This window comes from Molossus molossus, unplaced genomic scaffold, assembly GCF_014108415.1.
Source record: "Molossus molossus isolate mMolMol1 unplaced genomic scaffold, mMolMol1.p scaffold_m16_p_5, whole genome shotgun sequence".
Lineage (NCBI taxonomy): Eukaryota > Metazoa > Chordata > Mammalia > Chiroptera > Molossidae > Molossus > Molossus molossus.
The window spans coordinates 107,329,397-107,352,943 of record NW_023425388.1 but is presented as its reverse complement, the minus strand read 5'-3'; the positions used below and the strand labels follow the sequence as shown (position 1 = coordinate 107,352,943).

The 23,547-nt window shown below is 36.3% G+C and overlaps 1 protein-coding gene across 9 annotated transcripts in view; it reads left to right on the top strand.

Annotated features, from left to right (window-relative positions):
- The window catches only part of XRN1 (5'-3' exoribonuclease 1), a 131,523-nt gene that overhangs the window by 93,650 nt on the left and 14,326 nt on the right, over positions 1-23,547 (top strand). For all 9 annotated transcript variants that reach the window (XR_004956861.1, XM_036243930.1, XM_036243928.1 and 6 more), the window contains 5 exons: positions 410-479; positions 3,018-3,225; positions 4,224-4,319; positions 16,928-17,036; positions 22,092-22,153. Coding sequence is in view for 8 of the 9 variants with exons in the window: in XM_036243930.1 (XP_036099823.1) it covers positions 410-479; positions 3,018-3,225; positions 4,224-4,319; positions 16,928-17,036; positions 22,092-22,153 (545 nt within the window). In the remaining variant the exon portion in view is untranslated. The remainder of the gene's footprint in view (positions 1-409; positions 480-3,017; positions 3,226-4,223; positions 4,320-16,927; positions 17,037-22,091; positions 22,154-23,547) is intronic.

Genomic DNA, 23,547 nt, shown 5'->3' with positions numbered 1-23,547 from the left:
CATAGGTCACAAACTCCTGCCAATTCTATATAATATATTCATTCTTTTCATTCTACTCCCCTGACTGATGCCATGTTTTCAAATTTTCATTGTCCTTTTTCTGTCTTTTTGGAAGACCTTTTGGACTGCAGACTCTCAAGTTCTCTTTTATTAACTTATGAATAATTTCAGACGTATATAAAAGCAGAGAGAAAAGTATATTCCCCACAGCATTTGATTTAAAATATTATTTTACTTTATATTAATGCAAGTAAGGTAATCTGTGAGCTTATTTACTTTTCATTTACTGTCTGTATTCCCCCACACCATTTTTTTTTGGTAGTTCTAATGCATCTTAAATTTCAAAAACTTCAAAAACTCACATGCTGATTTTTCATCATATGATTTTTTTCTCTTTTTTATTAAACAGCTAATAGAGAAGCTGATGTCCTATTTGAAGTATTATTTGATGAAGAATTTCCTGGAGGCTTAACAATAAGGTTTGTATTTCCAGATTATAATTATACTTTATGAATATATCCACGTGGCCAGTGATTTTTCATTACTTGTTTGTTTATGGTTTGAGTTCCTATTACGTGTAAGTCATCATACTTGCTACTAGGGATGTTAACAGTGAATAAGACAGACATCTTTTCTACCTTCAGGGAGCTTTAATTTTAGTGTGGAAAATAATTAACTGATTACAGTATTATTTGATTAAATTGTGACCAGTGCTGGGAAGGAGAAATTCAGGTTTCTATAATAGTATGACCTGTCCTGATAGTTCCAGAAAGGTGGGATTTGAAGAATGAATAGTTAACTAGGGAAAGGGAGGAAAAGTGACAGGTAGGAAGAAGGAATAGCATATGCAACAACATTTTTACCCGTTCAAAAACTAAACGAATGCCAGTGTTCCTGAACCTCAGTGACTGTAAGATTAGAATAAAAGCAAAGCAAAGACCACACTGTGCAGGAACTTTTAAGTAAACTTTGAGGACATGTTAAGGGTCTTAGTCTTCATCATTAAAGCAATGCGAAGCCATCAAAATCAGGAATGTAGTCTGGCTGGTGTGGCTCAGTGGTTGAACGTTGACCCATGTACCAAGAGGTTGCTGGTTTGATTCCCAGTCAGGACACATGCCCAGGTTGTGGGTCCGATCTCCAGTAGGGGCATGCAGGAGGCGGCCAGTGTTCTCACTCATTGATGTTTCTATCTCTCTCTTCCTCTCACTTCCTCTCTCTCTAAATTCAATAAAGGAAAAAAAAATTAAAAAATATGTCAGAGATGTAGCATGATCAGTTTTGCATTTTTAAATGTTTAAGTAACTTGAGAAATACAGACGTTTTTGAATTTAGTAACATATTAAGCCTTTGTCATCTGTTTTAATGTAATAGTAAGTGCCCACGCTAGATTGGGATGGTTTGAGGTGTGAATGGCAGGTATACTAGAGTCAGGAAATTAAGCTGACTATGTGAAGGGGAGAAAAGATAGCCAGAGATTACTGAGTTTAGTGGAAGAAAATTGGATTGTTATTTTTTGTTTTTGTTTTTTTTTTTTTAATTTATTGAGGGTAACATTGGTTAATAATATTGTATAAGTTTCAGATGTACAATTTAATAAACAACATCTGTGTACTCCATTGTGTGGTCACCCCCCAAGATCTGGTCTCCTTTTGTTACCATATATTTGACCCCTTTTACTTTCTTCATCCTCCCTCTACGCCCCACTTCCTAACTGGTAACTACATTCTGTTGTCTGTATCTATGAGTGTGTTCTGTTTGTTCTTTTTTAAAAAATATGTTTTCATTGATTTTTTTTTTTTAGAGAGGGGGAAGGAGAGAAAGAGAGAAACATCAGTTCGCTGCCTCCTGCATGCCCCCAACTGACCAGGAATCGAACTGAGACCTCTTAGTCCATGGGACAATGCTCAATCCGTTGAGCCACACTGGCCAGGCTGTTTTTTGTTTTTGTTTTTTTTTTTTCAATTTATTGCAGTTACATTGGTTAATTATATAGGTTTCAAGTGCAATTCTATAACACATCCTCTGTATATTGTATTATGTGTTCACCCAAAGCCTTGTCTCCTTCCATTACCATTTATCCCCCCTTTACTGTCTTCTACCTGTTCCTACCCCCCTTCTTCTAGTAATCAGCATACTGATGTCTGTATCTTTGTTGTTTGTTCTTTTGTTACTTTTTTTATATCCACATATGAAAAAAATCATATGATTCTTGTGCTTTTCCATCAGACTTATTTCACTTAGCGTGATACTCTCAGTATCCATGTTGTCACAAATGGCAATATTTTTTCTTTTTTATGGCTGAGTAATGGAGCCATCTTCTTTAGGTACCACATCTTCCTTATCCAGTCATTGTCGAAGGACACTTAGGTTGTTTCCTTGTCATGGCTATTTTGACATGGGATTTTCTGACCCACACTGGACAAACCTCAGTCTTTTTAAGAGGTTTTACATTTAATTCATAAACTTTAGTCATTCTCAACTTATGTTGTAGGCCTCTGAGGGCAGACTAACGCACACATACATACCTCTACACATACAACTATATCTCTAGAACAGTTTTTTTCCCTATTTAGTAGCACTGAATAATCTATTTAGGTAATCTTCAGGAATGCATCATCTTATAAACTGAGATTTTTCTATGATTTCAAGTTTCTGTACTGAATTTAAAAGTAGTATTTATTGCCTGGCTGGTGTGGCTCAGTGGATTAAGCATCATCCCGTGGACTGAGAGGTCCCAGTTCGATTCCCAGTCAGGGTGCATGCCTGGGTTGAGGGTTTGATCCCCAGTAGGGGCTTTGCAGGAGACAGCCGATTGATGTTTCTCTCTCTCATCAATATTTTTCTCTCTCTCTAAAAAATTTTTAAAAAAACAACATTTTTTCAAAAGTAATATTTATTGATTCAAATTATGGACTGTCCACCCAAAAATTATTTGCTTCTTCCTAGCACATTCAGTATTATTTTACTCTGATTCTGTTAATCTATTAAATTACTCTGTAATTTTTTACTTTTAGGTGCTCACCTGGTAGGGGTTATCGATTGCCAACAAGTGCCTTGGTTAACCTTTCTCATGGGAGTCGCTCTGAAACTGGAAATCAGAAGTTGACAGCCATTGTGAAACCACAACCAGTTGTGAATCACTATAACTCGAATTCATCAGTTTCAGCTGGACATGTGGGAGGCCTGAACCATTCCCCTCAATCTCTTTTTGTTCCTACACAAGTAAAGATTATTCATCTTTAATTTCTCTCTATCCCCTTTACAAATCACAGACACACTATAAATAGAAACCTAATTTGACTTAGTGTTTTTAAAAAGTTTTTATGTCAATTCCAGATTTTTTTTAAACTAAAAGGCTAGTAGAGAAGGTTATTGACAGCATTCTACACCTATGTTATAAAATTACAGTTATTAAAGAAGAAAGACATTTATTTTAAAAATCAAACTAACATTTAAATTTTTTTTTCTTATATAACCCAAATTTCCTATGATATATGCTATAAAATGACATAAATTTAAAAGGTGAAGGGAGAAAACTATATCTTATTTATCAAAAGCAATTTTCAAGTTTCTACCATCCTGGGGACAAAAATTGAATTGTTTTGTGTGAGACACTTACCTTTATTTAATTCCATGACCACAAATCTACCACACTTTTTAATCTAAATAATACATGTTTATTATACACTAGTTAGAAAATGCAGATAAGTAGATTATAACAAAGGAAACAGAAGCAAAAATCCCCTCAAATCTCATAGGTAACTACTGTTAAATTTTTGGTACATATTTTTGCAGAATTTTAATCTACATGAAGTCAGCTTTCCATAAATAATAGCTGATTTTTAATCTATTAAATTACTTTAGTGTAAGAGGAAGATTCTTTTAAATAAAATCATTAGGTATTAAATGAGATACTATATCAGTACATTGGAAAACAAAATGAATCTGTTGGTGGGTATATATTGCCTTAGTATAATCTTTTATAGCATTTATTATGCGTTAAGTACTATTAAATGAAACTAATTACATACATATGAAGAAAGCCATTTTTATTCCAATAGACTATCTTTATGCTCCAGAAAAAAGAATTGAGATTTCAGATAATGAAAGTTAAATATCCTCTCATGCTAAATAATTTTAATGAATAAATTGTTTGATTTTTAATATGAATCTTTATTTTTTATATGTCAGTTCCTTAAGAAATTTTTGTGCCTTGCCAGGTACCTGCTAAAGATGATGATGAATTTTGCAACATTTGGCAGTCCTTACAGGGGTCTGGAAAGGTTCAGCACTTTCAGTCAACTCCACTAGAGAAGGTGAGTCTACCTTGTCTGATGGACATTTAACTTGAAAAAAATTCAATTTTATATTTCTTTTTCAGGTATACAATGATTAATTTTCTTCTGAAATCTCATAAAATAGAAATAATAGTTTTGATCATGAATTTGCATAATTCCATTCAGCTGTAAATAAAAATGGTTTGGATCAATGAATGAGAATATAGATAATTTTTTATTTTAAATTAGTTTTGGATTTTTTTTACTTGTTTACAAAATTATAACAACTGTATTTTACATTGAACTAAAGCCTTAATGGCACTCATTAGCTTATTTATTTCCAGTTGAGTTACAGCTTTATGCTGGCAGTTGGTTGTCTTAAAGATGAATGTGCAAATCATATTCCTTGATAGAGATTAAGAAGAGGAAAGAAATTCTGCTAAAAGAGTAGACTCAGACAAAAAAAGAAGAAGAAAAAGAATGAATTTCTGTAATTTTATTGCAAGTCACTGGCCTATCTTCTCAGCTTAGGTCAAAAAAGAATGTTCTCTAAGGTTTATAAACCAGTAGCCTGCAATGTGAGGGTCTCCAGTGACGGTGGCATTATCAGAACTAGAGAAGGGAAAATAGCAAAGGGAATGGAAGTAAAATAAACATAAAAAGTGAGAGTGACAAAATATACAGGTCTGTTCAGCCAGTATTTATAAGTTTTCCTTACATCATCCATAAATATACCTAAATATAACACATGTCAAGATTTTCAAACCCTCTTTTCCTCTTTAATTTATTTGATATTGCTAACCATTCATTCCACACATATTTATTGAATGCCTACCATATGGACTTAGACCAGGTAGTAGGAGTCTGTAAGAAATGGTCAAATTCTAGACTTTTTTTTTTATTAGGGTGACAATTGGTTAATAAAGTTATAAAGGTTTCAGATATATGATTCTACAACACATCATAGACATATTTGGAGGGATTGTCAGCAGATGATGCATTAGGTTTGAGGTTAAGAGAGAAGGAATGGGTTAAAAGGCTATGGCTCTTAAGGTCTGAATAACTAAAAGGAGAGAATGGCCATTAACTTCACATGGGGAGGATTGCAGGTCAGTAGATGTGAGTGAAGATTAAGGGTTACATTTTGGACATGGTGAGTTTGAGATGTATATTAAACATTTAAGTGCAGATGTAGAGCTGGCCATTGAGTCTGAAGCTCATGGAGGATATCCAAACTAGAGAGAGAGTTTAAGAGTCGTCATCTATATATATGCATGTGTATGTGTTTATCTGTGTAATTATATCTATGTATCTATATCAAAGAAGTAGATATAGATAGAGAAGAGGTGCAATACCTTAGCCTTAGAGAATTCCATCCTTAAAGAGCTAGAGAGATTAAATAAAACTGACAAGTCTGAGAAGGTGATGTCTAGATGCCAAGTGAAATTGGATGTCATGCAGGACCAAATGATCAGCTGTGTCCAATTTTGCTCTTGGATCAATTAAGATGAAAATTGGGAATTGACCATAGAGTTTAGCATATGAAGGTCACTGGGAGTCTTGAGCAATTTCAGTAGAGTGATAGAAGGTAAAATACTGATTAGAGAGGGTTCAGGAGAAAAGGGAAGGAGAGAAATTGGAAGCAATAAATATAGAAAACTCTTGCAAGGAGTTTTGCTCTAAAGGAAACATTACCCTGAGTTCCCTCTTGCCTTTCCTATTAACTTCTTTATTAACCTCTGTTCTTCCAGACTTTCACTGGGACTGTTCCCCAAAGCTCAAGAACAGTTTTCTTCTCCCTTTGCCCTATTGCTTGACTTGTGACTGGCTTTTGCCTCTCTTTTAATTACCACTCAATCTATATCTAACCCAGATCTATATCTAGATCTCAATCAAGATCTAACCCAGCCCTGGCCTGTCTGTCTAAGCAGTTAGAGCATCAGCCCGCAGACCAAAGGATCATGGGTTTGATTCCCAGTGAAGGGCACACACCTGTGTTTTGCAGGTTTGATTCTGGCTTGGTTGGGGTCCTGCGGGAGGCAACCAATCGATGTGTCTCTTTCTCCCTCCCTCTGTCCCTTCCAATACCCTGGAGTAAGGATTAACAACAAAAAATTCTAACCCAGTATCTCCAGCTAGCTAGAACACAGGTATAGATGGATGCAACTGTCCCTCAGCCTCTAGGTATCTCAGAATTGACTTTAGCTATGGCCTGTTCTGTTATCCTTATTTCTAACACTACTGTTTTCCAGACATATAATCTAAAAAGCATGGAATTAAATTTTTTTATTATATTTATTTTTATTTTCTTAAATATGTTTTCAATGATTTTTTTATAAAGAAAGGAAGGGAGAGAGATAGAAACATCGATGTGAGAGAGAAACATCTATTAGCTGCTCCTGCATGCCCCCTACTGGGGATCAAGCCTGCAACCCAGGCATATGCCCTGACCAAGAAATCAATTGTAACCTCTCAGTCCATGAGATGACACTCAGTCCACTGAGCCACAACAGTTGGGCTGAAATTAAAATTTTTTACTCTTTCTCTCCTAATTTTTTTTTTCCCAGTGAGACTGCAAAATGGTTACTTCTCAGTTTCCACAACTAGAATTTAGGTTTTCATCCCAGGCCTAGATTAACCTCCTATTTGTATTTCCTATTTCTTATCTCTTTCTTTTCTAGTTTTTTTTACGTAGTACTGCCTGATTAATCTTTCCTAAAGATCCTCTCACCTGTTTTGGCCCTATGGCATAATTGGGCAAAGTTTCTAATTAATAAAAGCTTCTGGGTTTTAACTTAGTTTATGCCCTGATACAGTGTGCTGTTTTAAATCTGGTATTGAACTCAGAATCGGGAAATCAGGTTTTGTGACTCAAATTTAGCAAATCCTGATTTCCCTGAGCTTCTTTGGCCTCATGTATAAAATTAAGTTTGTGGACTTAGACCACCTTGGAGGTCTTATTTTAAAATAGTATAATTCAAATGCTTAGAATGTATAGGGCTCCCTGCTAGAGTTTAGGCTCAACTCAAATTAATATTTAATCCTTCTATAATCTAACCATATCTGATTCTTCTATAAAGCATGTCCAAGTATTTGGTAAAATGGTCTGTTCCAGTCAAATTGGTCCCTTACTTTCCCTTTCCCACAAAGATAATTTCATTTTCAGGTTATCTGTACTTCTTGTTCCTTCCACTTAGGATGCTATTCCTCTCTCACTACCAAAACTCTCCTAAGTCTTAGTCAGGGTATACTAGTCATGCTACTACCTATTTCCTTGCAGGATCTCAACACTTGATACTATATTTTCGGAAATATTCTGCATACATCTCCTGTTATTGGTTGCTTTTTATTATTTATATCAGTTGAATGTTCCAGTGTTTTATCTCATGTATGTTCCAAGAATTATGAGCCACCACATACACTATTTATATCCATGAGGCATTAAAAAGCAGCCTGATATTCACCAAGTGAACAAATTCTAGAGAACTCAACATGATTTTTTTAAAAATCAAGCTTATGCCCTGGCCGGTTTGGCTCAGCAGTTGGAGCGTTGGCCTGCAGTACAGAGAGACCCGGGTTCGGTTCCCGCTAAGGGCACGTACCTCGGTTGCAGTTTGTCCCCGGCCCTGGTTGGTCGTGCGGGTGGCAGCCACTCGATGTGTCCCTTCACATCGATGTTTCTCTCTCTCTCTTCCTCTCTCTCCCTCCCGCTCTATCTGAACAAAAAATGGAAAAATGTCCTCGGATGAGGATAAAAAAAAAATCAAGCTTATGGAAAAGGCAAAATTCTGGAGACAATAAAAAGAATGGGTTAAGGAGAGAAAGAGGGATGAATAGCTGGAGTACAGAAGATTTTTAGGGTACTGAAAAATGCCCTGTGTGATATTATTGGCATTGTAAGAAAAATGTTCAAACCTGTAAAGAATTTTTATGAGTTTATTTGAGCCAATGTTGACATTATGCCAGGAAGCAAGATCTCAGATGCTTCCCAGAATGACAGTTTGCAGTTTCTTTTCTCATCTGGAATTAAGGAGGAAACATAAAAGGAGGATTACATGAACATGAGAGAAAGCAAGGCTGAGAAATAGCAACGATTACATTACATGATAACAAGATTATGTGCTTTCCTGAGGGTGGTTACCCTTCAAGGAGTCTTAAAAAGAGGCATTTTAAAGGCTTGTTAACGTAGATGCACAAAAACAATGGACAGGGCTTGCTTAAGGCAAAGATAACCTTTTATTAGGGAAGTTATAGGTCTGAGGCATGACTTACCCAGATAGGAATTTATGATCAGATCACCCTTTGAGGTTACTATCATTTAGATTTGTTACAGAGCCCCTTTTTCATCCTGTAATTGTGGATATATGTCATTATACATTTGTTCTAACCCATAGAATGTACAACACCAAGAGTGAACCCATGTAATAAACTATGGACTTTGGGATATAATGATGTATCTGTCGATCAATGTAGGTTCATCGGTTGTAACAAATATACCCCTCCCATGAGGGATATTGATAATGATGAGGCTATGCCTGTGGGGCAGGGGGCAGTTTTGTTATGAACCTAAAACTATTATTTTTTTTTAAAGACTTTAAAAAATTCAAACCTTTATTGGCAAAATATGAACATATGAGACTAACAAACAGCTTTATGTAGATAGAACAACCCTAAAAACGATATTCAAAACTAGAGGGATGTAAAAATGGAGGCGGAGGGAATAGATGCTATGCAGACGATCTCCCAGGACCAAAACGGGAATTACAACTAAAATAGACAAATCCTTGGAAAAAAGCAACAGAAAAGCAGCAGTACAGGACCATAAAACCAGGGACATTGGTAGGATCTGCGGAGGTGTGAGAAGGTGGCAGACTGGGAACCCATGGATAGCAGCAGTCTTAGCTATGAGCAGTGCCCTTGGGGAATAAAGACCAAGCCCCACTCCACAGCGCAAAAAGCCGGAACAGAGCGCTAAAATAGCCACAGCCACTCCCTGGGGGCTCCGGCAGAGGGAGGGCAGACTGGGTTGGAACTCTGTGGGAACACCTGGGATTTGGAGGGTACTCAGAGTTTTTGCTGAGCTGCAGCCACAAAGGATGGTGGACAGTGTGCTCCTTCCCAGATCTGTGGGGAAAAGCAGCAGCCTTCTCCCCTTGGAGATTCAGCTTTTCCCAGATGAGGCAAAGAAATGCAAATTGAGGCTTACTAACAACCAGCATCTATCTCACCTTCTGGAAATCCTCTTATGCAGAACACCAGGGCTCCATTCCAAGGCACTGAGTAACTGAGACTACTAGCCACCAGGAAAAAGCTAGAGGATAACTGAACGTTTCCTGGGCTTGCAAATCTACCCAGGAAATAAGACTTGAAAATGGTGTTTAACGTGGGCCCACCCAGGCTCATCCAAACCCAGTAGAGGGAGCCACAAACAGCAGAATACCAACACCCACAGGGTAAATGTGGCAGGCTCCAAAACCCACTGAGATAGCCAAAATGGTGAAACAAAGACACAAATCCCAAATGAAAGAATAAAAGAACTCTATTGAAAATGAGATTAATGAAATGCAGCTAAGCAAATTATCAGAGGTAGAGTTCAGAGGCATGATGTTGAGGAAGGTCAACATCATGAGTAAGGACATCAGCACCATGAGTAAAGATACAGTAACGTTGAAAACCAACCAAGTGGAAATGAAGAATGACATAGCAGAAATTAAGAACACATTGGAAGGACTAACCAGCAGAGTAGAGGAAGCTGAGGACTGGATCAGTGAATTAGAAATCAGGGTAGAAAAAAAATCAACCACTCAGAAAACCAAAAAAGAACAAACAAAAAACAGGAAGACAGCATAAGAGAACTGTGGAACAAATAGAAATGTAATAACATTCGAATCATAGGAGGCCCCGAAGAGAAAGAAAATGGGCAACGGTTACAGAATATATTTGAAGAAATACTGACAGAAAACTTTCCTAACTTGGTGAAGGAAGAAGGCATTCAAGTCCCAGAAGGACAGAGAGCCCCAAGTAAGAAGAACCCACACAGGCCCACACCAAGACACATAGTAATTAAAATGCCAAAAATTAAAGACAAAGAGAGAATCCTAAAAGCAGCAAGAGATAAGCAACAGCTTACCTACAAAGGAAACCCCATAAGGCTCTCAGCTGACTTCTCAACAGAAACACTACAGGCCAGAAGGGAATGGCATGAAGTAATCAAGGTCATGAAAAACAAGGATCTGAATCCAAGACTACTCTATCCTGCAAGGCTGTCATTCAAAATGGAAGGTCAGGTAAAGAGCTTTCCAGACAAAAAAAAAAGGCTAAGGGAATATATTAACACCAAACCAGCACTGCAAGATATGCTGAAAGGACTGCTATAATTAATAGAAGAAATAGGAAAAATATAACCACACTACAAAAATTGACAATAAATAAGCACAATCACCTTAAATGTGAATGGTTTGAATGCTATAATAAAAAGACACAGAGCCCTGGCCGGTTTGGCTCAGCGGTTAGAGCGTCGGCCTGCGGTCCAGAGAGACCCGGGTTCGGTTCCCGCTAAGGGCACATACTTCGGTTGCAGTTTGTCCCCAGCCCTGGTTGGTCATGCAGGTGGCAGCCACTCGATGTGTCTCTTTCACGTCGATGTTTCTCTCTCTCTCTTCTCTCTCTCCCTCCCTCCCTCCCTCCCCCTCTGTCTGAACAAGAAATGGAAAAATGTCCTCGGGTGAGGATTAAAAAAAAAAAAGACACAGAGTAGCTGACTGGATAAGAAAGCATGACTCATCTCTATGTTGTTTACAAGAGACCCACCTCACAACAAAAGACTTACATAGGTTGAAAGTGAAGGGATGGAAAAAAATCTTTCAAGCAAACGGAAAGCGAAAAAAAAAAGCTGGGGTACCAATACTCATATCTGATAAAGTAGATTTCAAAATGAAGGCCATAACTAGAGACAAAGAAGGCCACTACATAATATTGAAAGGATCTATCCAACAGGAAGATAAAACCATGGTAAACATATATGCACCAAATGTAGGAGCCCTAATATATATTAAAAATCTTTTGGAGGACTTTAAAGAAGAAATCAACAGCAATACAGTCATAGCAGGGGACTTCAATACCTCACTGACATCACTGGATACATCTTCTAGACAAAAAATTAACAAGGAAACTCAGACTCTAAATGAAGCGCTAGATCAAATGGATTTAATAGATATCTATAGAGAATTACACTCCAAAACTGTAGAATTCACATTCTTCTCAAGTGCACATGGAACAGTCTCAAAGATAGACAACATGTTAGGGCACAAACTAAGTCTCTACAAGTTCAAGAAGATTGAAATATCAAACATCTTAGGTCACAATAGCATGCAATTAGAAATCAGTTGCAACAAGAACATACAAAGACATTTGAAAACATGGAGGCTAAATAGCATGTTATTGAACATGAATGGGTTACCATAGAGATCAAGGAAGACATTTAAAACTTCCTGGAAACCAATGAAAATGAACATACAACAACACAATCTATGGGATGCAGTGAAAGCAATTCTGAGAGAGAAATTCATAGCACTACAGGCCTACCTCAAGAAACAAGAAAAATTTCTAATAGACTATCTAACCTCACAACTTAAAGAATTAGAAAGCAAACAAAAGGAAAACCCCAGAGAAAGTAGAAGGAAGGAAATAGTAAAGATCAGAGCAGAAGTAAATGACATGGAGACCAAAACAACAATTCAAAGGATCAATGAAACAAAGAGCTGGTTCTTTGAAAAGATAAACAAGATTGATGGACCCTTAGCTAGACTCACCAAGAAACAAAGAGAGAGACCACAAACACACAAAATCAGAAATGAAAGAGGAGAAATAATAACTGACATCACAGAAATACAAAGGATTGTTAACAAATATTATGAACAATTATACAGTAACAAATTCGACAATCTAAGCTAAGTCGACAAATTTCTAGAAAGACAGAGTCTCCCAAAACTGAACCGGGAAGAGGTAGAAAACTTGAACAAACCAGTAACGACTCTCCCAGCAAACAAAAGTTCAGGCCCGGACAGCTTCACAGGGTAATTTTACTGAACATTCAAAGAAGAACTAATACCCGTTCTCCTCAAACTATTTTTAAAAATTCAAGAACAAGAAAGACTTCCAAACTCGTTTTGTGAGGCCAAAACCAGAAAAAGACACTACAAAGAAAGAAAACTACAGGCCAATATCCCTGATGAACATAGATGTCAAAATACTGAACAAAATCCTAGCAAATCGAATCCAGCAATACATCAAAAAAATTATTTACCATGACCAAGTGGGATTCATCCCAGGGATGCAAGGATAGTACAATATTCTCAAATCAATAAATGTGATACACCACATAAACAAAATGAAAGATAAAAATCATATGATCATATGCTGAAAAAGCATTCGACAAAATTCAGCACCCATTTCTGATAAAAATGCTCAACAATCTGGGAATAGAGGGATCATATTTTGACATAATAAAGGCCGTATATGAAAGACCTACAGCCAACATCATACTCAATGGGCAAAAACTAAAAGCATTTCCCTTAAGAACAGGAACAAGGCAAGGATGCCCACTTTCGCCACTCTTATTTCACATAGTACTGGAAGTCTTAGCCACAGCAGTCAGACAGGAAGAAAAAAAATAAAAGGGATCCAAATTGGAAAATAGGAAGTGAAACTGTCATTATTCACAGATGATATGATACTATACATAGAAAACCCTAACAACTCCATCAGAAATTTACTAGACTTAATAAATGAATTTGGCAAAGTAGCAGGATACAAAATTAACGTCAAGAAATCGATGACATTCTTATATACATACCAATGATGAACTCACAGAAAGACTAAAAAAAATCCCATTTACCATCGCAGCAAAAAAAAGAAGATACCTAGGAATAAACTTAACCAAAGAAATAAAGGACCTATTGGCAGAACACTATAGGTCATTGAAAAAAGAAATAGAGGAAGATATAAAAAAGTGGAAGCACATACCTTGTTCATGGATTGGAAGAACTAACATCATTAAAATGTCCATGCTACCCAAAGCAATCTATAGATTCAATGCAATACCAATGACATACTTCACAGAACTAGAACAAATACTTCAAAAGTTCATATGGAACCAAAAAAGACCCAGAATAGCCACACCAATCTTGAAAAAGAAGAATAAAGTTGGAGGGATCACATTACCAGATTTCAGGTTATACTACAAAGCCACTGTAATCAAAACAGCCTGTTAGTGGCACAAGAACAGGTATATAGACCAGTGGAACAGAACAGAGAACCCAGAAATGGACCCAAGGCAATATGCTCAATTAATATTTGACAAAGGTGGCAAGAGCATACAGTGGAGTAAAGACAGCCTCTTTAATAAATGGTGTTGGGAAAATTGGACAGCTACATGCAAAAAACTGTAACTAGACCATCAACTTACACCATACACAAGAATAAACTCAAAATAGATAAAAGCCTTAAATGTGACTCATGAATCCATAATAGTCCTAGAAGAAAATGTAGGCAACAAAATTTCAGACATCATACACAGCAGAATTTTCACTGATACATCACCTAAGGCAACAGAAACAAAGGAGAAAATGAACACATGGGATTACATCAAACTAAAAAGCTGCACAGCAAAAACTACGATCATCAAAATGGAACGCAACCCACTCTATGGGAGAGCATAATTGCCAATGATGTATCAGATAACGAGTTTATTTCCAATATATATAGAGTGCTCATACAACCCAACAAAAGGAAGACAAAGAACCCAATTAAAAGATGGGCAGAGGAACTTAAGAGACATATGAAGAAATGCTCAACATCACTAATCATCAGAGTGACGCAAATTGAAACAATGATTAGGTATCACCTCACACCTGTCAGAATGGCCGCCATCAACAAATCATCAAACAACAAGTGTTGGTGAGAGTGTGGAGAAAAGAGGAGTCTAGTACACTGCTGGTGGGAATGCAGACTGGTGCAGCCACTATGGAAAACAATATGGTGTTACATCAAAAAATTATAAATTGTCTTTGCTCAGAAGAAAATAAATGGCATCCATCAATTTTACCATTTGACCCAGTGATCCCACTTCTAGGAATATACCCTAAGAAGCCTGAAACACCAATCAGAAAGAACATATGTACCTTCATGTTCATGGCAGTACTATTTACAATAGCTAAGATCTGGAAACAGCCCAAATGTCCATCAGTAGATGAATGGATAAAAAAGCAGTGGTACATATATACAATGGAGTACTATGGAGCTGTAAGCAAGAAAGATGTCTTATCATTTGAGACGACATGGAGGGACCTGGAAAGTATTGTCTTAAGCGAAACAAGCCAAAGAGAGAAAGACAAGTATTATATGATCTCACTTATTTGTGGAATATAGTGAACATAACAGTCTGAGGAATGGGGTAGTCCCAGAGACATGGAATTGGGGTACAGACTGACAATCCCCAGAAGAGGGGGTGCGGGGTATAAACCACAGAACTTATGCTTGAACAGTGGACATGGACAACAACAAAGCTGGGGACAGGGCGGGTAGGGAGAGATGGGTGGGAATCAGTGGGGTTAAAAGAAACACCTGTAACAAAAATAATTAATTTTTAAAAACTAGAAATTTTTTTCTGATTAAATTAATGCACACTTTTTCTCTGAAATGTACTGTGAACTTGGGTTTTTGAATTAGAACTCAAATATCAGTTCTCCTATTATTTAGTACTATAACCAAATTACTTTATCACTTTGAGCCATAGTTTATTTATCTATACAACGGAATAGAAATCTGTCATAGCATTCTTATAATCATGGCATTGTTGTAATGATATTAAGATAATGGATGCAAAGTACATCTTACCATTTTTGACTTAAAATAGACACTAACACAATATTTGCTCATACCAGTCTATTGATCTTGATGTTCTAGTTCCCTTCCTTAGAGTCAAAATCTCCCTTAATGTACTGCTGTAGCCCCAAACCCTACCAACTATTGTGCTATGCAAATAGAAATCGCTTGACTCTTTTGATTCTTAAAGACTAAAGAACCCTGGATATTCTGTGCTTACGAGCTCATTGGACCTTCCTACACACTCTGGTGCATATAACAACTATTTTCGAGCATGCCTACCGCCAATTAGGATATGATATGCCTATGTACCCAGTTTTCATTATTTGTCTTTGCTCAGAAGAAAATAAATGGCATCCATCAAAAGCAAAATTGTGGCCCTGGCCAGTTTGGCGCAGCGGTTGGAGCGTGGGCCTGCGGTACTGAGAGACCCGGGTTCGGTTACCGCTAAGGGCACGTACCTCGGTTGCAGTTTGTCCCCGGCCCTGGTTGGTCGTGCGGGTGGCAGCCACTCGATGTGTCCCTTCACATCGATGTTTCTCTCTCTCTCTCTTCCTCTCTCTCCCTCCCACTCTATCTGAACAAAAAATGGAAAAATGTCCTCGGGTGAGGATAAAAAAAAAAAAAAAAAAGCAAAATTGTGAAATAACAACCCTGGCCAGTGTAGCTCAGTTGGTTGGAGTGTCTTCTCATACACCAATAGGTTGCAGGTTTAGTTCCTGGTCAGGGCACATAACCCGGTTGCGTGTTCGTCCCTGGTTGGGGTGAGTACAGGAGGTCCTCTCCCTGCCCCCCATCCCCACTCCTCCTCCTTGGGTGTGGATTTTTTTTTTTTAATTGTGAAGTGATAAATTTGTATTTAACATCTGCTTCTGCAAAAGCCTCTGCTTTTGAATCCTTTTCCACTTCAACTGTGAAAACTTGTCTGTATCTTTTTTGCCTTCAGGCTTACTCTCTTTATCAGAAAACAAAGGGATCTAATATGATCTTTAGACAAAACCTACCCATGCCATTTTGTTAATTCTGTCCATTCCTGTACTGTCTCAATTACTGTAACTTTATAGTCAGTCTTGTCTGGTCATAGTCTTCCATCATATGAAAACCTTAACAATATAAATATTAGTTAAGAAAAATCAGGTCTTAGTTAAATATTAACTAATATTTATATTGTTAAGGTTTTCATATGATGGAAGAACTAATGTCCTCAATTTTCACATCAGAGGCAGATGATTAATTTCCAAAACTTTTTAATGGAAATTTTTAACATAATGAAGAAAATAGTATATTGAACCCACAGATACCCATTCTTGCCTTGTACATGTTCTACAACACCTGCTCATTTTCCACCTCACCTACCCCAGAGATAGGAATATTTTGAAGCAAACCTAGAGGTATTTTTGGAGGCTGTTATTTCTGTTGTGAAGAAACATTTACCTAAAGTTTAATTATTTCTTTAGTTTCTGTGTTAACTTCAAGCAAAATTATATATAATTTTTTATATTGAAAGTAGCATTATTATAAAATGATAGTTTTCTATGTATCTTGGTAAGTAATAATGCATAGAGAAACATCTGGAATGATCATTATGTTAATGTTTATTTCTGAGTGGTAGATTTGAATGGTTTTTAAAATTCTATACACTTCTGCATGCCTTAATTTGTCTAGTGAGCTATATAATTTTAATAAAAATATTTATTGAACATTGAAGAAAAGTAATAATAATAATATTTCTTTAAATCATTTATAAGAATTTTAACTTTCAGGGTGCAGTTCTACCTCAAGAAATAAGTCAAGTAACTCAACATCATAAATCTGGCTTAAATGACAACAGTGTTAAATGTCAGCAAAGAAAACATGAGCCTCACAGAAAATGTAAGTTTCAAGTTAGAAAAGTATATTTGTGGCACTACTTCCTTTTATTTTTATTGGCAGCTTTTCTAAGTTATAATTCACCTAACAAAATTGATCATTTTAAAGTGCAATTAGTGGTTTTTGGGTATTTTCACAAAGTTATACAACCAATGCCACTATCTGTATTAACTTTGTGTTGAACTTCTTGTGGAACTATCAAGCTGTTCTCCAAAGTAGTTGTACCGTTTTACGTTTCTACCAGCAATGTAGAAGGACCTAACTTATCCACAACCTCCATAACACTTGTTATTGCCCTTTTTTTTTTTTTTTTATCCTCACCCGAGGATATTTTTCCATTTTTTGTACAGATAGAGTGGGAGGGAGAGAGAGGAAGGGAGAGACAGACAGAAACATCGATGTGAAGGGACACATCGAGTGGCTGCCACCCGCATGACCAACCAGGGCCGGGGACAAACTGCAACCGAAGTACGTGCCCTTAGCGGGAACCGAACCCGGGTCTCTCCAGACCGCAGGCCGACGCTCTAACCGCTGAGCCAAACTGGCCAGGGCTATTGCCCATTTTTTTTATTACAGCCATCCTAGTAGGTATAAAGTGGAGCCTCCTTGTGCTTTTCACTTACCACATTCATTAATGACAAATAATGTTGAGCATCTTTTCATGCATTTATTGGCTGTTTTATCTATCTTTTTTGGTGAAATGTCTATACAAATTATTTGCTCATTTTAAAATTGGGTTATTTGTCTTTTTATTTTTTATTTGTAAGGATTCTTTATGTATTCTATATACTATAGGCTGATATTTTTTCTACTTTTTTTTTCCTGTTTGCTAGTGTTTTAGGTGTCATAACCAAGAAATCATTGCCTAATCCAAGGTCACAAAGGTTTATATCTGTGTTGTTTTCTAAGAGTTTTATAATGTTAGCTCTTACATTTTGTTTTTTTACTCCATTTTTGTGTTTGAATATGGTATGAGGTAGTGGGTCTGTATCTTTTGCATGTGGATATCCAGTTTTCCCAGCACCATTTGCTAAAATACTGCTCTTTCCTTATTGAATTGTCTTGGCATCCTTGTCAAAAGTCAATTGACCATAGATGTATAGGTTTATTTCTGGCTTCTCAATTCCATTCCATTGATCTATAATGCCATCTTTATGGGAACAACACACCATCTTAATTACTATATCTTTATTGTTATAGTTTTGAAATTGGAGAATTTGATTCTGTACTGATCCCTTGCATTTTCCTATGAATTTTAGGATCAGCTTATCTATTTCTGCAAAATTGGCAGGTGAAATTTTTTATAGAGATTGCATTCAATCTGTAGATCATTTGGGGTGGTGGTGTCTTTTTTAACAACATTGAGTAGGTCTTCTATCCATAAATGTAAAATGTCTTTCCATTTATTTAGGTCTTTAATTTCTTTTTTTTGTGTGCCAGTACCAGGCTGTTTTGATTACAGTGGTTTTGTTGTATAACCTGATATCCGGTATCCAGTATTGTTATCCCTCTTTGTTCTTCTTTTTTAGGATTGCTGTGGCTATTCGGGGTCTTTTTTGGTTCCATGTAAACTTTTGGAGTATTTGTTCTAGTTCTGTGGAATATGCTGTTGGTATTTTGATGGGGATTGCATTGAATCTATAGATTGCTTTGGGTAGTATGGACATTTTAATGATGTTAATTCTTTCAATCCATGAACACGGTACATGCTTCAACTTTTTTATATCTTCCTTTATTTGTTTTTTCAATGACCTGAGTTTTCTGTGAAGAGGTCCTTTACTTCTTTGGTTAAGTTTATTCCTAAGTATCTTACTTTTTTTGCCACGATGGTAAATGGCTTTTTTTTTATCCTCATCCAAGGACATTTTTTGCCTTTATCTTCAGATAGAGTGGGAGGGAGAGAGGAAGGAAGAGAAAGGGAGAAACATTTTAATGATGTCTTGTAGTTTTCAGTGTACCAAGTCTTATACTTTTTTTGTTAAATTTATTTCTAATTATTTTGTTCTTTTTTACTGATTTTGTCAATGGAACTGATTTTTTAGAATTTGTTCACTGCCATATATATCTGACTTTTATGTACTGATCTTATATCCTTACATTTTTGGAACTTGTTTTTTAGCCCTAATTTTCTTTGCATGTATAGTTTCATGTTTTTCCTGTATAATCTGGATGTCTTTTATTTCTTTTTCTTGCCTAATTGCTGTGGCTAGAACCACCAGTACCATGTTCAAATAGAAGTAGTGAGAGAGAACATTCTTATCTTGTCTTGAGCTTTCAATCTTCCAGCATTAAGTGTAAAGTTAGTTGTGGGATTTTGGTAGACACCTTTTGTTAGGTGAGGAAGTTCCCTGCTATTCCTAGGGTGTTTTTTGTTTTTCTTAGAGGGATATTAATTTTGTATAATGCTCTTTCTGTGTCTATTGAGATGATCATACAGTTTCCGTCCTTTATTCATTAATATGGTATATTTCATTGACTGTTTTTCATATGTTGAAACAGCTTTGCATTCCTGAGATAAATCCCAATAGATCATGGTATATAATCATTTTTGTATGCTACAAGATTTGATTTGCTAGTTTTTTGAAGGTTTTTGTGTTTGTATTCATAAGGGATATTTTTAATTTTCTTGTCTCGTGATATCTTTGATTTTGATACCATGGTAATACTGACATCATAGATTGTTGGGAATAACACTGTGAAAGACTAGCCTCATTCTGATCCCTCTGATGGTAACCAGGCTTATGGGTTTTAGCCAAAAATGTTAGCAGCTGTTACTTTTTTTTTTTGTAAATGTTTTGATTGATTTTTTGAGAGAGAGAGAGAGAGAGAGAGACATCAATCAGCTGTCTCCTGCACACCCCCTACTGGGGATCAAGCTTACAACCCAGGCATGTACCCTCACCAGGAATCAAATGGGGACCTCTCAGTCCATGGGCCAATGCTTAATCCCCTGAGCCACACCGGTCAGGCACTAGCTGTTACTTTTGAAGGCTACATGGAGCTGGAGACTGGGAAATGGGATTGGGGCAAGTTAAAATGCCACAAAGCTCACTGTTCTTAATGAGATTTTTTTTTTTTCTTCTTTTTTGAAATCGAGGATACATTTTTTTATTGATTTTAGAGAGAGAGGAAGGGGGGGGGAGAAACATCCATGTGAGAGAGAAATGTCAGTCAGTTTTCTCCCAACACACACCCTTGTCTGGGGATCAAACCGGAAACCTGGGTATGTGCCCCAACTGGGATCAAACCTGTGACTTTTCAGTGCATGGGACAACACTCTAGCCAACTGAGCCAGGGCGATTTTGTCTATTTTCTTGAATAAAGATTTCCCCAATTGCTGTTAGCTTTGATTAACTTCCATAGTTCAGAAAATTTGGATTCGGGTCGTTTATGTCCATTTTCTCGTTTTTATGGAAGAGAATTTTTAGAGATCCTGACTCTGGCATTTTTCCTGATGCCTCTTCTTTAACTACTTTTTGAGATAAATTTTATTTAAAGTAACCCATTTACTTCTTTTGTGTATTAAATACTTGCTAATTAAGTTAATCTAAACTATATTACAGATCTCTGTTAAAAATATGTACAAATTTTGTTATTAATATTCTCTTACCTAGTTTTTGTATATTTTTACTTTTTTCCTTTTTGCAGTAGTTTCTAGTGTGTTCCAGGCAAAGTAGGAGATGCAAAGATGAAAATCTTCATCTTGCATTTACCTTTTTTCTTCTCTTGATCAAAGTATTCCCATACTGCAGCAGATTGCTCTTTATGTTTAAAATGTGACTTGTTATTTATTCATTAATTTATTCAGCTGCAACCTCTTGAGCTATTATGTGCAAGGTGCTGAGAATGCATGAATGAACAAGACAGACAAGTTTTTACATTCTAAAGTGGAATCTGATCATAGACAAACAAACAGTAAATTCCATAATCAGTAGTAATAATAAGTGCTGTGATGAAAAAATAAAGCAGTTGATGAGGGTAGAGTGATAAAGGTGATAAAGTTAAATATTGATTCATAGTCCTATAAGTATAACTACAGCTTCAAGATACTATATTTAATTGAAATACATTGTGATTATTTAAATTATTGTTTACATAGATATATGTAAGTTATTTGCATTATGTGGAATTCCAACTAGTTTTCTTGTGTGTGCGTGTCCCAGTTAAAGTTTTTTGTCAATACCAATCAGCTCACTTTTTCTTTTCCTCCTTTTTGCAAAATTACTTCCTTTCTTCTCTCCCTTCCCTTTCTTACCCTCTTTTTCCCTCCCTCTTTCTCTTCCCTTCTCTCTGTTCCTGTTCTTCCCTTCCTATTTTAACTTTCTCTGCTCTTTTATTCCATCCCTTTTCCTTCTCCCATCCCCTTCCCCTACTTCCTTCCTCGTCATCTCTTTTCTTATCTCTTTCTTCCTTCATCTTCTAATTCATCCTTTTCACTTCCCCTACCATTCCCCCAACTTCCCTTTAACATTAATACTAAAATAACTTCCTAATTGGTCTCTTAATCTCCTATCTATTCAATAAGCCACTGCTATATTTTAATATTCTTAAGGCACAGTTCTGATCAGATCACTACTATCTGTTCAAAACCTTTCTGTGATTGGTTTTGTCTACCAGTTTAATTCCATAGTCTTCCATACTTCTGACATTAGGGCACCAACCTGCTTCTTGAGTTCATTTAAGCTCCATTATACTCAATAAGCTCTAGCAGAACTGGTCTATTTAGAGTTTTATAAACACATTCTTTGTTCTCTGTTTTCATGTCTTTTCCTATTATTTCCTTTGCCTGGAATACTTAGCTTCCTATTCTGCCTGTTGGAAACCTATTATCCTTCAAGGCTCAGTCAGATGCCCCTTTCCTTTTTTCTTGTTGTTGTTGCCTGTGAGTATCTCTTTTCCCCTCATCTAGATTATAAGTTCTTCAAGATTGGGACCTTCATTTTCTTGGAATAAAGTTAATGTTTAACATAGTACTTTGAGGTGGCAAATATTCGATAAATTTAATTGGTGTGCAGCAAATTCTTTCATTTACCAAAATGTCTATTTTCTTGTCTCTAGTTAAAGAAGATTGTAAGAGCCCTAAAACTGAGAGTTGGTCACAAAAATTGTCAAATAACCAGGTAAGTTTTCTTAAAATGAAATACCTAGTAGCCAGCTTCTTATTGCAATTGGTGGCTTTGTGACATCTGAATGAATTTTGCAGTTCTTTCTATCAAATTCATAAGGTCAGGTATGTGGCAAGAGGTGTTAAAGTGTAGCCTGAGAGTCACTTTAATGGAGGCTGCACAGCTAGAGCCCAGGATTTAGAGCTAAAAATACCTAAAAACCCTGGTTTTGCTGGGGTTTTTGTTTGTTTGTTTGTTTGTTTGTTTGGTATGTGCCCCTAGCGGGAACCAAACCTGGAACTCTCTGGTCCGCAGGCCAATGCTCCAACTGCTGAGCCAAACCAGCCATGGCAGGGTTCTGCTGTTTAATTGTTGGGTGGTCTGGAGCAATTCACTATGTCTCTCAGCCTCAAGGTCTTCATCTTTAAAATGGAGATAAAAATAGATCACTTGTCTCTCTCAATATGTATTTTCTATACATACATACAAATATTTGTACTTTGTATATATGTATATGTAAATATAAATATGGAACTATATTTATATATATATATAATGAAAGTGTATGGATCAGCATAATAAAGGTAATGGTTAATTCCGCAGAATTGGGTTGTGGAGGGAAGCTATAGTTTATGTTTATTTTATGTAGTCTCTCCTGTATGTATGAAGTATGTATATATTTTATAATCAAAGTATAACAAATTTTATTCTAAAATTTTAATATGTCCCCATATGATGTGTGTGTTTTGTATGTATATTATATTTTAATAGTGTTTGAAAAAGTTAGGTCTCTTATAGTTAGTAATATATTAAATTTATAAAAGATATCTTAGCAGAATATTTGGCACATAATAGGTTCTTAGTAAATATAATCCATTAATATTTAGATAATCAGTAAAATGATTGAATTACATGACTTTTAAGTCCCTATTCTGTAACTCTTATGCTATGATTTCCTTATTTTAGGAAAAAGGTTTATAAACTTTTCATGTCTGGGACTTCTTTGGTGAAGTCTATGGACTATTTCTCAGAATAATGTCTTAATGCTAAAATAAAGTACTTAAAATGTGAAAGCAAACCAATTCTACTGAAATAGAAGTAGAATCACCTTATTGTGGTTTACTGCCTATATTCACAATTCAAGAGAATTCTAAATTCTTATTTAAAAGTTAATGAAGGTAAAGATGTAATTTGTTTCTTTTTTTTTTTTTTTTTATCCTCACCCGAGGACATTTTTCCATTTTTTGTTCAGGTAGAGTGGGAGGGAGAGAGAGGAACAGAGAGAGAGAGAAATATCGATGTGAAAGGAACACATCGAGTGGTCGCCACCCGCACAACCAACCCGGGCTGGGGACAAACTGCAACCGAGGTACATGCCCTTACCGGGAACTGAACCCGGGTCTCTCCAG